General features: G+C 32.7%; 2 protein-coding genes across 3 annotated transcripts; both read right to left on the reverse strand.

The window, feature by feature from the left end:
- Positions 1-811: 811 nt before the first annotated feature.
- On the reverse strand, positions 812-2,587 carry LOC125873302 (protein CASPARIAN STRIP INTEGRITY FACTOR 1-like). Of its 2 annotated transcripts, none has more exons than XM_049554220.1 (3): positions 2,411-2,587; positions 2,005-2,063; positions 812-1,203 (listed from the first exon to the last, which is right to left on the reverse strand). In XM_049554220.1, exons 1-3 carry the CDS (start codon positions 2,490-2,492, stop codon positions 1,093-1,095), a joined length of 252 nt encoding a protein of 83 aa, XP_049410177.1. In that variant the 5' UTR covers positions 2,493-2,587; the 3' UTR covers positions 812-1,092. The 2 variants fall into 2 exon arrangements, with proteins under 2 accessions (XP_049410177.1, XP_049410171.1); XM_049554214.1 differs by having other exon boundaries at positions 2,005-2,066; positions 2,411-2,585.
- A 2,709-nt stretch (positions 2,588-5,296) lies between these two features.
- On the reverse strand, positions 5,297-11,156 carry LOC125873228 (chaperone protein dnaJ 10-like). The gene is made up of 10 exons (XM_049554131.1): positions 10,856-11,156; positions 10,194-10,329; positions 9,220-9,279; positions 8,798-8,877; positions 8,348-8,510; positions 8,140-8,269; positions 6,811-6,969; positions 6,526-6,695; positions 6,225-6,305; positions 5,297-5,731 (listed from the first exon to the last, which is right to left on the reverse strand). Exons 2-10 carry the CDS (start codon positions 10,278-10,280, stop codon positions 5,648-5,650), a joined length of 1,014 nt encoding a protein of 337 aa, XP_049410088.1. The 5' UTR covers positions 10,281-10,329; positions 10,856-11,156; the 3' UTR covers positions 5,297-5,647.
- Positions 11,157-12,715: the final 1,559 nt, after the last annotated feature.

The raw sequence follows: 12,715 nt of genomic DNA on the forward strand, positions 1-12,715 counted from the left end.
ATTTACAGTCACACAAATTTCTATCATTCATTTTGAACCACAAGTTTTAAAAGTCTTCCTTTCTTTCTTAAACTCCATGCCGAATCAAACTACATCACATAAAATGGGACGAAGGGAGTAATTAACTAGTATATGTTTGCTTAAACACATAATTTTCCTTATTAATTATTTACACTAGCTATTTAGTATTAATCTAGAGTAACATAAAATTTTCCTTATTTTCATTTTACTTATTTAATTTTCAATTCACGATTACATGTAACAATCTTTGCAAAATATATAAAGATCATCATTCTAAATTTGGCATGTTTTAATTCAAAATTCCCCTAAACTATTCGTAGTCTTAATTTCCCACCCGCAATCTCTTCCTACTAAAGTAAGATATACTCGTCCGCCATGGACAAACACAAATTTAAACCAAGCATGTATTTTTAGTCCTCCTGTCGGAATTCTTGTCTCTAATGCCCGTTAATTAAAAGAACTTATTTCGTTATGCAAAATTTGCGAACATTTTTGTAGATAGATTAACCGTTATCTGATATACAAAGACTAGAAGATACTCCCTCCGTCCATTTTTAGTTGTCATGATTTTCTTTTTTTCAGAGTCAAACTATAAGAATTTTGACTAATATTCTACGATCATCATATTAATATTCAAAAGATTGCAATTTATAGTACTTTTGGTATAGTTTTTGAATATTAATTATTTTGTTTAAAAATATTGAATTAATGTAATTTAATTTAAATTTAAAAATTAGTCAAACTGACTTTCGAAAAAAACAACATGACAAGTAAAAGTGGACGAATGAAGTACATAATTCATTTATTTTCTTATATATATATAATAATTACACGGATAATTAAGTATATATTACAGACAAGAAGAAAACTACATATCCAGTACTCATGCAAAAATATAAGCAAAGTTTACTAGGATTAGTATATCGATCGATATTAAAGTAGTACTATATATAACTGCAAACATATATAGTAGTAACGTAACACATATGTAGTATTAGGGTAACTCATATTCAACTATCAGACTAATTAGGGTTTCCACAAACCCTAATTATAATATGACATCGATCATGATTAATTTGGTATGAGTTTGAAAGGAGGTTTGGATAGAGCAGGTGTTGGATCATATCTTCCATAATCCTTTGTGTTCATCTTAAGAACCCTTTCATGCCTTAATTGCTCCTCCTGTTTACATACAAATTACAATTAATATATTTAAAAGTTTTAAAGGAGAAAAATAAAAATATTTTTTAAAAAACTTGTTTTTAAGTAAAGTGAAGGGTCAAAAACAGACCTTTAACTATCCAATTTTTCGAATTTCATGTGTGACCTATGAAGCATGCGACTTTTCTATAACTAACATAACTCAACTATCAATCGTTTCATTTTCGTACCTTAACGATGGTGAATCCAGGTAGGTAAAAAAGAACAACTAATGGTTCAGGTGTACTGTTAAATAGTTGCTGATAGTTCATGTATGAAACTTGTACACCCAGTGGCGGAGCCACATGTAGTTGAGGGACACCTCTCGTCGGAAAATTACTACACACTGTGTAGCTAGAGTAAAAATACTTTTTATGTATATATATTACATATTGACACTCCTTGAATTCTACGCGATTTTACTTTTTTATATTTTGACACCCCTTAGTCAAAGTTCTGGCTCCGCCTCTGTGTACACCTAATATAGTTCAGATATGAAACTCAAAAAATCAAGATATTTTAGGTGTGTTTTTGACTGTTAACTTTTTTAAGGTATGCAATTTAAATTTTCTCCAGCTTCATGAAGGGAAAAAACTAAAGAACTCTAATCAAGAAGACCAGAGATCAGTACTGAACTCTTTGGCCATAATACATAGCATTTGATTAATCATGATTACTCAAGAAACTGAAAGTGATTTAACTTGCAAACAATTTATTAGCCTCAATATTCCAAGAAATTGTTAATAAAATGATGATTATATTATATACTAATTAAATACAAACCTCATGAGTTGCACTCAGCTCTTCCTGATCAAAGTTGTTCAAAAAGCTCGACTGTCGACCTGCTGCATCAAAGTAATTGTGCCACATAGTTTTACTTTAATTTGCCTTAGTCTTATTGTTCTTGAAACTCTAACAAGATTAAATATTATAGCTTAAACAAACCAAGTATAAACCTAATTAAACAGCATTTTATAAGTAATTACTATTATAGTATTTAATCAAATTCATCTCTACATGCAGGAGTTTCGCCTAATTTGGCCTATAGTATTAAGTGGCGTAGCCAGAAATTTTAACCAGAAGACCGGGAAAAAATGCAAGAATATGATTGTACTTAGTATATATGTCTTGTTGATTCTAAGTAAAGAAACCTAATTATATATGAGTCATTATAGTTAAGTTCATGTACCTGCAAATGAAGTTGAAAAAAGGGATGCAGATATGAGAAGGAAGAAGAGACTAATTTTCTTGATTAGCATGAGACCCCCCATTATCAGAAAATTTTATAAATTATTCTCTCTTTTTCTCTGGCACTCTCTCTTTTTAAGTATAGAAGCAATGATGCTTTACTTTCTCTATGTTGCACCATACAACATTTAAATATATAGTACTACTATTGGCATGCTTTTGGATAGAAATTGAACACAAATATTTTATTCTAAAGAATTCAATCATCCTTATTTGCTTTTGGTATTAAATTTGGAAAATTATCAAAAAGGTGAGTGGCATCACTTTTCTTTTTGTTGGGGCACTATTAGTCTAAAGAGTTAGTGGAATTAATTATTTAATATTATATCGTTTAATTAAGTCCATAACAGGGAGCATGGACCCCTAATACAAGTTTAACTGTATCCCATTTTGTTTTTAGTGTTAAATTGTGATAATAGACCGAAGAGTCATTAACATTGATTCCCAAGAGCAACGTATTTACTAGTTTCTCCATAACGATACATGTCTTGAACGATCATAATATATATAAATAAACAATCATCGAGATTGAGGAAGCTATTTTAGTAATGATTCAAATAGAGTGATGATACTTCTCAAAATAATTAATGGGATAATTATGAGTTTGAATCAATTGGATATCTATATATATACACACTTTATGTATAATATACACAACATATACACTATTAATATATCTGCTGTGTATACTTGGATCATATTAGTAAACTAGCTAGTTGACCGAGGGTAAGTTTCTCATAATTAATCCTTATATATGTTTATCAAAAGAGAGAAGATAGTACTATTCAATTACTCCAATGACAATAATTTGTACTTGTCAAAGGATAGAATGTGTTGATTTGTCTTTTTTAGGTCTAGCTATTAGTTATCTATAGATTTGAATATGTACGAGGCCGGGAAAGCAAAAGAAACCACATTGAACAATGCTCGATGAATAGTAGGGTCTTTATAGGATGTGTTTTTGACATGTAAGTGGAGTTTTCAGATAATATTATTACAGGTAATATAGCTTTATTGTTATCTCCTGTCTCATCGATGTGGGATTCATTTCATTCATCACTTTCTCGTGTCTAGATCTGGCCTTTTTTTTTTAATTTGGGGCATCAGTATTTAATTATCCGGTGCATGCACATCCCACGATATATTGTTCAGGACCTGGGGGTGCTGACTAGACCGGACCTGACTCTTATATACCACATCAAATTAGGCTTCTTACCCCTAAAAAATTAGTTCAAATGGAACAAAATTATTCAAGCGTTATTAGAAGATCATGAAATTTCATCCCTCATCCACGTGGAATTCATTCTATTTGTCAATGCGGATACATATATTAAAAATTCTACTTAATATCTACTACCTTCAATTAACATAGAAACTTGATAACTATTTATCGAAAACTTAGGTGAATGGAAATAAATTGTATAGGGAGTATACATTAGTATCTTTTAGAGGGGAGTAAAGGTGGAGGTTACGAGGTGAAATTCGAAATTGAATCGTAGTCAATAAAGTAAAGTTTATCACTTATGATTTTTACTTCACATTATTAACCGGTAAATTAAATTCCATGGAAGCATCCTTTCACTGGTAAATTAGGTAAGCATAAAATAGTTTTTTGGGGATTAGTGCTATCAATTATCCAATACGACAAAGAGAACCTACCAAATGCCATATTGAAATTTGAAAGGACATTCATGGTGGAGGATAAAGTGAAGCTAATTAAGCATATTATTGGTAGATAGTGAATTCTTTCCATTTAATTTATTCATTTAAAGGTACAAATAAAGTTATTTGATATCCCTACCTGTATGTTAATTATTTAGCAACTTGTCAACTGGTTATTGTAAACAATAATAATTCTTCATAAATTAATGGTACTAGAGAAAGTATCACACTTTTTTCCAGTGAACCTTATTTTCCCTCTAATTTTAAAATGAAATTTTGATACATTTATAAGTAATTTAAATGCATGGGACAATAATGTTCATTGGAGAAAAAGAGAAATATTTCATAGTCCATAGCCAATTCACAAATGCATAGGATCTTTAAATTATTTTGTTGCAATCCTATATGTCATTGACATGATATTTCTACTAGTCCTATTGGATACAAATACAAGCAAGTGCTTTAGTACTATAGGTAATTATTGACTACATTATTCTCAATATATTCAACGAAAATTTTATAATTATGGCTATCTGGGCCAACATATGCACAAATCGATTAATTTCATGAAATATCTTCAACATCCCATTAGTATATGGGATTGAATAATTTTATCCGCTAAAATTTGAACAAATGGGAAGAAATCAATTTTCCTCTTTCCTGCCCATCCAATAATCATACCTTCAATCTTTCTTACCCTCACCTTTCTTTTCAATTCTCTATTTCAAATAACAATTGACTTTTGACAACAATTAACAGATTGAACAAAAAGATTATGTTTTTTATCCAACTAAAAAAGTTGAAAAGTTAAAATAGTTCTTAGTGCTATGTATTGCAAAAGCACAAGTAATTGAATCAAAGTGTCTCAAATTATCTGTTATGGTTCACTTTTACACTTGTTAAAAAATGACAAATGATTTAAGATTACTATTTTAAAAAAGAAGGACAAATAATTTGAAACAAAGAGTGAAGACCAAGTCTCAATTGTTATTTCCTTCTTTTGCTTTTTGACTACACCTTCCCAGTTTTTCAAGCTACTCCTATGGATCCCACGTATCATAAAACAAATTATTAAATAAACTAAAGTAATGCAACTATCAGCATCTCATCAAATAATAGATTATTATTTAAAAAATAAACAATATCCAGCAAGAAAGCTTAATTAATAAGTATTAAAAAGAAGAAGAAAAAAAAGAATTGTACCACAAGAAAGTCAAAAGAATGCACTCAAGAAAGCAAGATTAGACTAAGATCGAGCAACTAGCTGTTGTACGATTGGATATCGATCTAATCTCATCAGAAATGTGGTCAACATCATGAAGAATAAAGAGATACAGTCTACACGAATGTTTTCACAAGAAATATGTCAAAAAATTGAGATTTTGGTTACAGAAGGATCAAACTGTTTCTGAAGAAGAGAGAGATACCTAAATGTAATAACAGAGGCGCACAACATTGAACAAATCCCGAGCACAGATACAGCTGTTATAAGTCTCTCTACACCAAAAATTACTTTTCATTTAGAGGATGGACCACTATCAACCATGTCTGTGTTTTCACTGCGCAAACTGCTATCTCTTCTGTACATTGGTTTTGCACCCTGGGAGAACAAAAAGGAACAGTATTTATTTACATACCATGAAAGAATCTTAAAAATTGATACTTTTTAGAACTACTTACTACTCCCTCATCCTAATTCTTATGTCTTGTTCTATATATTTGGTAAGTTTTTCAATTCCAACATCCTACTGGACAAGTTTAAGACTATACACATCTTAAATTTAAGATCATAAGATTCAAAAGTTTCCCGTTATTGCTTAAACTTCGTGCCACAGTCAAACAAAGACACTTAAATTGGGAGTATCTTTTATCACCCAAATGATTATTGATTTTTCAGTTATATCTATGTCACTATTAGTCATACATCAAGACATCCAAAGCCGTTACAGAGAAACTACAATTATGATCATCTTTTAGAAACTTCTAATGATATTTTCCAGGGACGAATGATACAAGTTATGAATACAAAGTCTAAAGCTATCTTGTCTTGCTGAAATGCTTAAAAAAAAAATAAAAAAATTTGATCCACTCACCTGAAAAATTGTCCCCAGCTTTTTCATGGCCCTAGCACGTAGCCTGACAGTATCCTTAGGAACATTGGGCTCTTTGAGGACCTAGGCCAAAAAAAAGAGAAGCAAACAAGTGAGTTTGATAATAAACATGAAGAGGCTCTTCAATTTGGAGTTAATATACTTGACTGAACAATCAACTTTATATAGGCAGCAAGGCAGGAGCATCTGTAGACTGTAGCAAGTCATAAATAAGTACCCTACCGCAAGTCGAGCAACAATAGGATCCACCAGAATTGGATAAAGAAGAATTGGCAGTTCTTACCGCTTGGCAAACACGTGATAAAGTTGACTCAATATCCACGACGTTAATTTGCCACAGTGATTTAATCATGATATCTTTCTTTTCTTCCATTGTTTTGATTGCATCCTCTACTTTGTTCTCCTCATGGTACTTCTTTTGCTCTTCTTGTATTTGAAGTAAAGAAACAGCCCCTGGAAAAAAAACAGAAGGCATGTTACTGCTAACTGTATTAATCAGAAAAAAGGGGGAATTTCACTGCTAAATGCATCTATGAGAAGTTGAAAAGAGTAAAGCCTGTTTCGTCACCTGAAGCCGCCATTGCTTGTGATTTTATTAGGTGTCCTTTGTCCCTTACCCATTCTGCCAAAAATGGCACCTTCATGAATCTTTTAGTTTTCCCAATTTCTCTGGCTGCTTGCCTTGTGTAGATATAGCCAATAGTATGCAGCATGGCCTCACCAAAAGCTGAAAATATGACCACGCAGAGAAAATATCATTTCAAAAACTGAAGGTCCTTGATAGTTTGGACACATTGTATACTAACACAAACATTAATAACTGATCTTCCATCCCCAAACCTTTACCGCCTCTAATATCTGATCTTGGATTGCAGAATCGAATCACAAAGACTACAATGAAGAAGAAGTCCTCAAAGTAGACAAATCTCCTGGTCTCTTAATTTTTTCCGAACCAGCTCATCAAAAGCATTTGAAAAACAGTGCAAGCAATTTAATGAAAAGCTGCTACAAGACAAGAATACAGCACCTACTCTTCCAAGGCCTTCAGGGAAAGTCAGAAGAGAAGGCTTTGAAAGCTCGACAGTAATCAGAGAAAAAAGACACAGATTGCTGTTCTAACGGCTGTCAGAGGATGAAAAGTGATGACGTAGTTCTAGAAAATGGAAAAAGCTAATAGGAGATCCAACTCAACTAAAAAGACTTGCAGTCAATGGCAAGGCTGTAGAGAATTTTGGAAGCATCAAGGAAGAAATTTTATAATTTTGTTAGGATCTGTATACTGAAGAGGAGAGTTGGGGATCCTAAGTATATATAATTTCTTATTCACAAATTGGATAGCCACTTGAACTGGTGTTAGAGGATGAAAAACATATGGACTACATAACAACTATGATGACTGAAGGCGTTAAAACAGGAATGAGGTAGACCTAAAACACATGAAACGAAGTCGCCTCAAAATATCTACCTTTTTCTCAAAATTCATGAGAAGCTAAAAGCAGAACATAAGGGCGCAAAAATGTAAAAAGAGCATACCAGTTAACTTGGATTAATGCTTAGCTATCATTACGCTTGCATTAGGTCCATTGTTTGTGGGAGCTTTTAGATAAATTAGAAAAATGTATGCTGATTGCTGATGCAAGAATTGGTATCAGATTTAGAGAACTTCAACCTCCTTTTTTTTTAATCTTTTGCTAAGTAGAGAACTTCTACCTTCAGAGGAACCCTAAATGTCTTAAATGAAAAATTATTATGTAATGGAATTAAACAGGCCTAAAAAGAGCAGCATGCATATAGTGGATGTGTTATGAGGCCAACACTAGTTCAGACTATGGCGCGCATTAATTGATTAAAATTTTAAAGAAAACAAATAAGGGACAAGCAGGTGAAACAATCTAACCAGCTTGAGCAAGATGTTGTGCTTCTGATTGTGCCCATTGTAAGAACTCATCCTTCCGGCCTTCTACATATGGCTGAAGATGTTCTTTTAAAATTGTCGTGAGCTTCTCTACCCTTTCCTTTTGCAATTTCTGTAGTTGAAAGAGGATTGCCTCAGTCTATCGCATGAACAATTGAATTTTTATGAAAACCCTGTGAAACAAGAATACCTTCAATTTCTCCTGAATGTTCTGCCTACGAAGCTCAGGAACAACTTCGTCCTCTTCATCTTCAACAGTTTGTATGGAAGCCAATCTAAGTTCCCCGACATAATCAACAAATACATCGCTCCCAAACAGCATCCCAAATACAGTTGCAGGGTGCATCAGATCCCTTACAAAGGAGAGACAAAGTAAACACAAAATAGTTTTTGCTAAGCCTAAATTCTAGAATGGGAAAGTAAATGAGTCACTATTTTACTGATGATGTTCTTAACGTTTACTCCACAAGATCATTAGAAGGATTTTCAGTTTTCTTACCGTTGGGACAAGTTGACTAGGAGCCTGTTACTAGGTTTTCAGAATGACAAAAATACAAAAGGGCCAAGAACAAACGGATGTAGCTTTAAATTAAAAGGTGGATGAAATAAGTTAATGCAGCACTTCCTATTTCACACTTACTTTGCATCTTCTTTACCATATTTGTCATAAAGTTCACGTTTCTCAGGATCACTCAGCACCTGATAAGCCTCCCCAAGGACCTTCAAAAGTGAACAATAAGCAGAAGAACAATGAGACAGAGGCAAAGGAAATGTAAAGAAGTTTTGTGACACCGCTCCACTCACACAAGCATTCCCTCCATCCCAATATATTGTTAAGCATTTTGACTCATCGGATTCTTGGAACATGTTCGAGCACAGTGCTCTGTTTTCAACTCACACACACAGCCGGATGAATGCATGAACCCAAATAGGAGCTTTAAAAGATTGAAATTTCTGCGACGTTGATGCATTCAAAAAATTTAAAGTATGGCAACTCAAGTGTCCAATGGTACCTAGTTGACAAGTAAAACTAAAAGATCTAACAGATCTTAAAGGTTGTACCTGGAAATTACGAGCAGCTTGTGGGTCCCCAGGATTCTTGTCTGGATGTGTAGTCCTTGCCTGAAATAGAACTACTATTAGTGCAAGGAACTATTTGACTCGAATCCAGAGATCTTTGTGCAGATAAATATCAAGGAAAGTTAACTGTCCAAAAGAAAATTTTCAAGGATAACTTAAGGTTCCTTGCAAGTGTAAACTACATAAGAAAGTAGTTCCAGGCTAACTCTAGGAATCCCCTGATCTTTATGCATTGCATACTTGAAGTGCAGAGAATGTCTTGGAATCAGTCACGTATACTAGTAGCAAATAGTTGTCTTTCCCAACTAACCATTGATTTATTATAGTTACAACGTGTTAGTTTGCAACGCAAACTTACTTGGTGCTATCCAGCCTAGAATTTCAAGTGATCCTTTCGTCTTACATCTTTCAGCATATAGTTGCAACATTGGGATTAGAAATGAAAAACACCAAGGAGCATGGCTTTAGGAACTGCATCAATGCTGATAACAGAAACCCAACCTTGTTCAGATGGCGGGAGATTGTGATAAACAGACCAATCAAATGCACATAAACAACAATTACATCTAAATTCCAAGCAAGTGTGGTCAGCTATACGAGTCCATGGCCATGTCACTTCATTTAAGCCTCAATTTAATCTCTCTAGCACGAGCGTTCTCTTTATTTTCTACTAGCACATAAATCTCTAACTAGTCTAACAGACTCTTGCAGACATTGGAAATAAAGTAAACTTAAACATGACTAAGAGAAATGCACATCCGAGTAGGAAATAAAAAACGATAACTAACTAAGTTGAGAGAGAAAGCAAGAAAATTCAATTTCAGGGAATTCTACATGTTTGTCACATCAAAAGGGTAGATGATCATCTAGTAATAAATTCAACAAACAATACGAGTGCATTCTCAAAATTGAAAGTCTCCAGAAAAAGAAAACAATAAGCTAAAATGCTATATCACCTTGAGATAGTAAGCTTTCTTAATTTCAGCAGGAGTCGCGGTTACACCAACCCCCAATATGTCATAGTACTCTGTGTGCTTCACCATATCTAATCAAATGCAAACTTCCAATAGACTTAAACCTGCAATCACTCAACTGAGAACAGAAAGCAAATAACAATTCACTCTCAAAATCAAACACAGACGTAAAAAATCAGTCACAAGGTAACAAAAATTCAACAACCGAACACTAAATATTTAACCCTAAAACATTGTGAAGACATATTCCCTCCTTCCCAATTCAAGTGTCTTACTTTCCTTTTTGGTCTGTCACGAAACAAAGTCCCTTTCTATATTTAGTAAGTTTTCCAATTTCAACATTCTATTTAGCAAGTCTAATACCACAAGATTTACAAAACTACACAAATATGACCACAAGATTCAAGAATTTCCCTTTATATCTTAAACCCCGTGGGCGGCAATCAAACTAAAACACTTTAATTAGGACAGAGGAAGTAAACAAAACATCTTCAAATCCAAAAACAAGAAACTTGATTACTGAACACATAAGTGAGGGGATGATGAAAGAAACAAGATTTAGAACATGGGATTACCACCAGATGGAACATTGAATTATCAAAAGAAAAAAAGAAACAAGATTAGTAATAAATCAAGAAACTCACTGTGTTGCCAATTTGATTGAAGGGTCAAACTGAAAGTGATTTTACAGAAATTTGAAACTTGGGTCTTGATATAAATGTATAAATCTTGATGATCTTGAAATAATTAGACGTGTGGCTGTAAACGCGTAAACCAATCGCCGATACTCAGAAATTCAAGAAACCTTAACCGCGGATTCTGCTAATAACATTTAATTTGATGATTCTTTGTTCACAGATTACGACAAGATAGATTCTTTGATTCGTTAAAAAAATCAAAGATTTGTTCTTCGCAGGATTGAGACCGACAACCCGCTTAAGGAATGAGTTGGGCCTGTGATAATGATGAAAAGGCTCACTCAAATTACACAAATATTCCTACCAATATTTACTAAGAAAAACTTTCACATAGCAAACACAAAAATCATATTTGTATGTTATAGTTATAATTTGCATAATTGTGCTCCATAGCAAATATAAACATATATATTTCGCTATACATATACAAAAGAAAGCAGTTGTATATAATTTGTTTCTGTTTCGGTATACATATACAAAAGATCAATTGTATAATATGTGTTTGTATAAAGCAAGAAAGAGAGAAAGGCAAAACAGAACTGGGTAGGGAAATATTTGTATTGTATAATTATAAGTGTATAGGATGAAGATATATGTATTTGCATGTGTATATACAATTTTCTCTCTCTTTATACAAACAGAAACGCAATTTATATATTCATGTTTGTATAAGCGAGAGAGACGAGGAAGAAACTGGCGAGCGAGATCTGGGAGAGGAGAACAAAAATATATGTATATATACAATTTTCTCTCGCTTTATACAAACACAAACGCATTTTATACATTTGTGTTTGTATAAAAGCGAAAGAGGCGAGGGAGAGAACGAGAGTGGCAAGCGAGATTCACCAGGAGAGAGGCAAAATAGCAACAGTTTGCTATTGAGTACAATTAAATCAAACTATGTTTATAGCATTTAATTTGAATTAATAGTTTGCTATTATATACAATTTTCCATTTACTAATCTTCTTTGTAATTTGAAATAACTATATTTTATCTTATTTTGTTAATAATTTCATGCTAGATTTAAAATCATATACATATATTTAGCGAACTTTGCATGTAACTAACTTGAAATATGCTTTACAAATTATTAAATAGTGAAAATCACACTAGATGCACGCTATATACATGTATCTGGTGTGATTTACATATACTGGGATACCATATTTCGGGGGAGAATTGTCTATATGTCCTAGATACAAATAGATTCACTTAGATATAATATATCTAGAACAAACTACACCTAATTTTGCCCACCATGTATCCCAAGATATATGTATCTCGACATTTCTAGACACACCAAGATTTGATAAGATTTGTAATATTGGAAATTAGCATGTATTTAAGTGATTAGCTTCTAAACTAGTGAAATTCCTGTAAGTGTTAAATATTTCAATATTTCATCAACATCCAGTTACTAAAATTTAGTATTTAAAAGAAAATACCAAAATAAAGAGTATCTGACGTCCTCGTAACAATAGCATCTTCCAATCATGAAATTAATCTAGACCTTTATAACCCATTATCTGGCCCAACCCAAATAATTTAATCGTGAGCCAGCAAATAATGCTTGATGGGCTGACATTCATATGTTTTTGCCTAGAATATGCATTATATACACATATTTTATATGTAATATGCATTATGCATACACTCCGAGTATGTGATTGTTGTATTTTTTACATAACCGTGTGTATCTTTTTTTATATATTTGACTAGAAATATTATTTATTTTTAGCCATCATCGAAATGTATAACTTCCACATAAATATTTTAGTAGGTACAACTTAGATTCAAATGGCATG

The sequence above is a fragment of the Solanum stenotomum genome, chromosome 1, assembly GCF_019186545.1.
Source record: "Solanum stenotomum isolate F172 chromosome 1, ASM1918654v1, whole genome shotgun sequence".
NCBI classification, from domain to species: Eukaryota; Viridiplantae; Streptophyta; class Magnoliopsida; order Solanales; family Solanaceae; genus Solanum; species Solanum stenotomum.

Coding starts and splice junctions, on each gene's coding strand:
- LOC125873302 (XM_049554214.1), bottom strand. CDS start 2,492: ATGGGGGGTCTCATGCTAATCAAGAAAATTAGTCTCTTCTTCCTTCTC. Junction 2,067..2,410: donor TTTTTCAACTTCATTTGCAG/GTACATGAACTT, acceptor ACTTTGATGCAG/CAGGTCGACAGTCGAGCTTT. Junction 1,204..2,004: donor AGCTGAGTGCAACTCATGAG/GTTTGTATTTAA, acceptor GTATGTAAACAG/GAGGAGCAATTAAGGCATGA.
- LOC125873228 (XM_049554131.1), bottom strand. CDS start 10,280: ATGGTGAAGCACACAGAGTACTATGACATATTGGGGGTTGGTGTAACC. Junction 8,511..8,797: donor TATGGTAAAGAAGATGCAAA/GTAAGTGTGAAA, acceptor CTCCTTTGTAAG/GGATCTGATGCACCCTGCAA. Junction 8,270..8,347: donor ACATTCAGGAGAAATTGAAG/GTATTCTTGTTT, acceptor TTTCAACTACAG/AAATTGCAAAAGGAAAGGGT.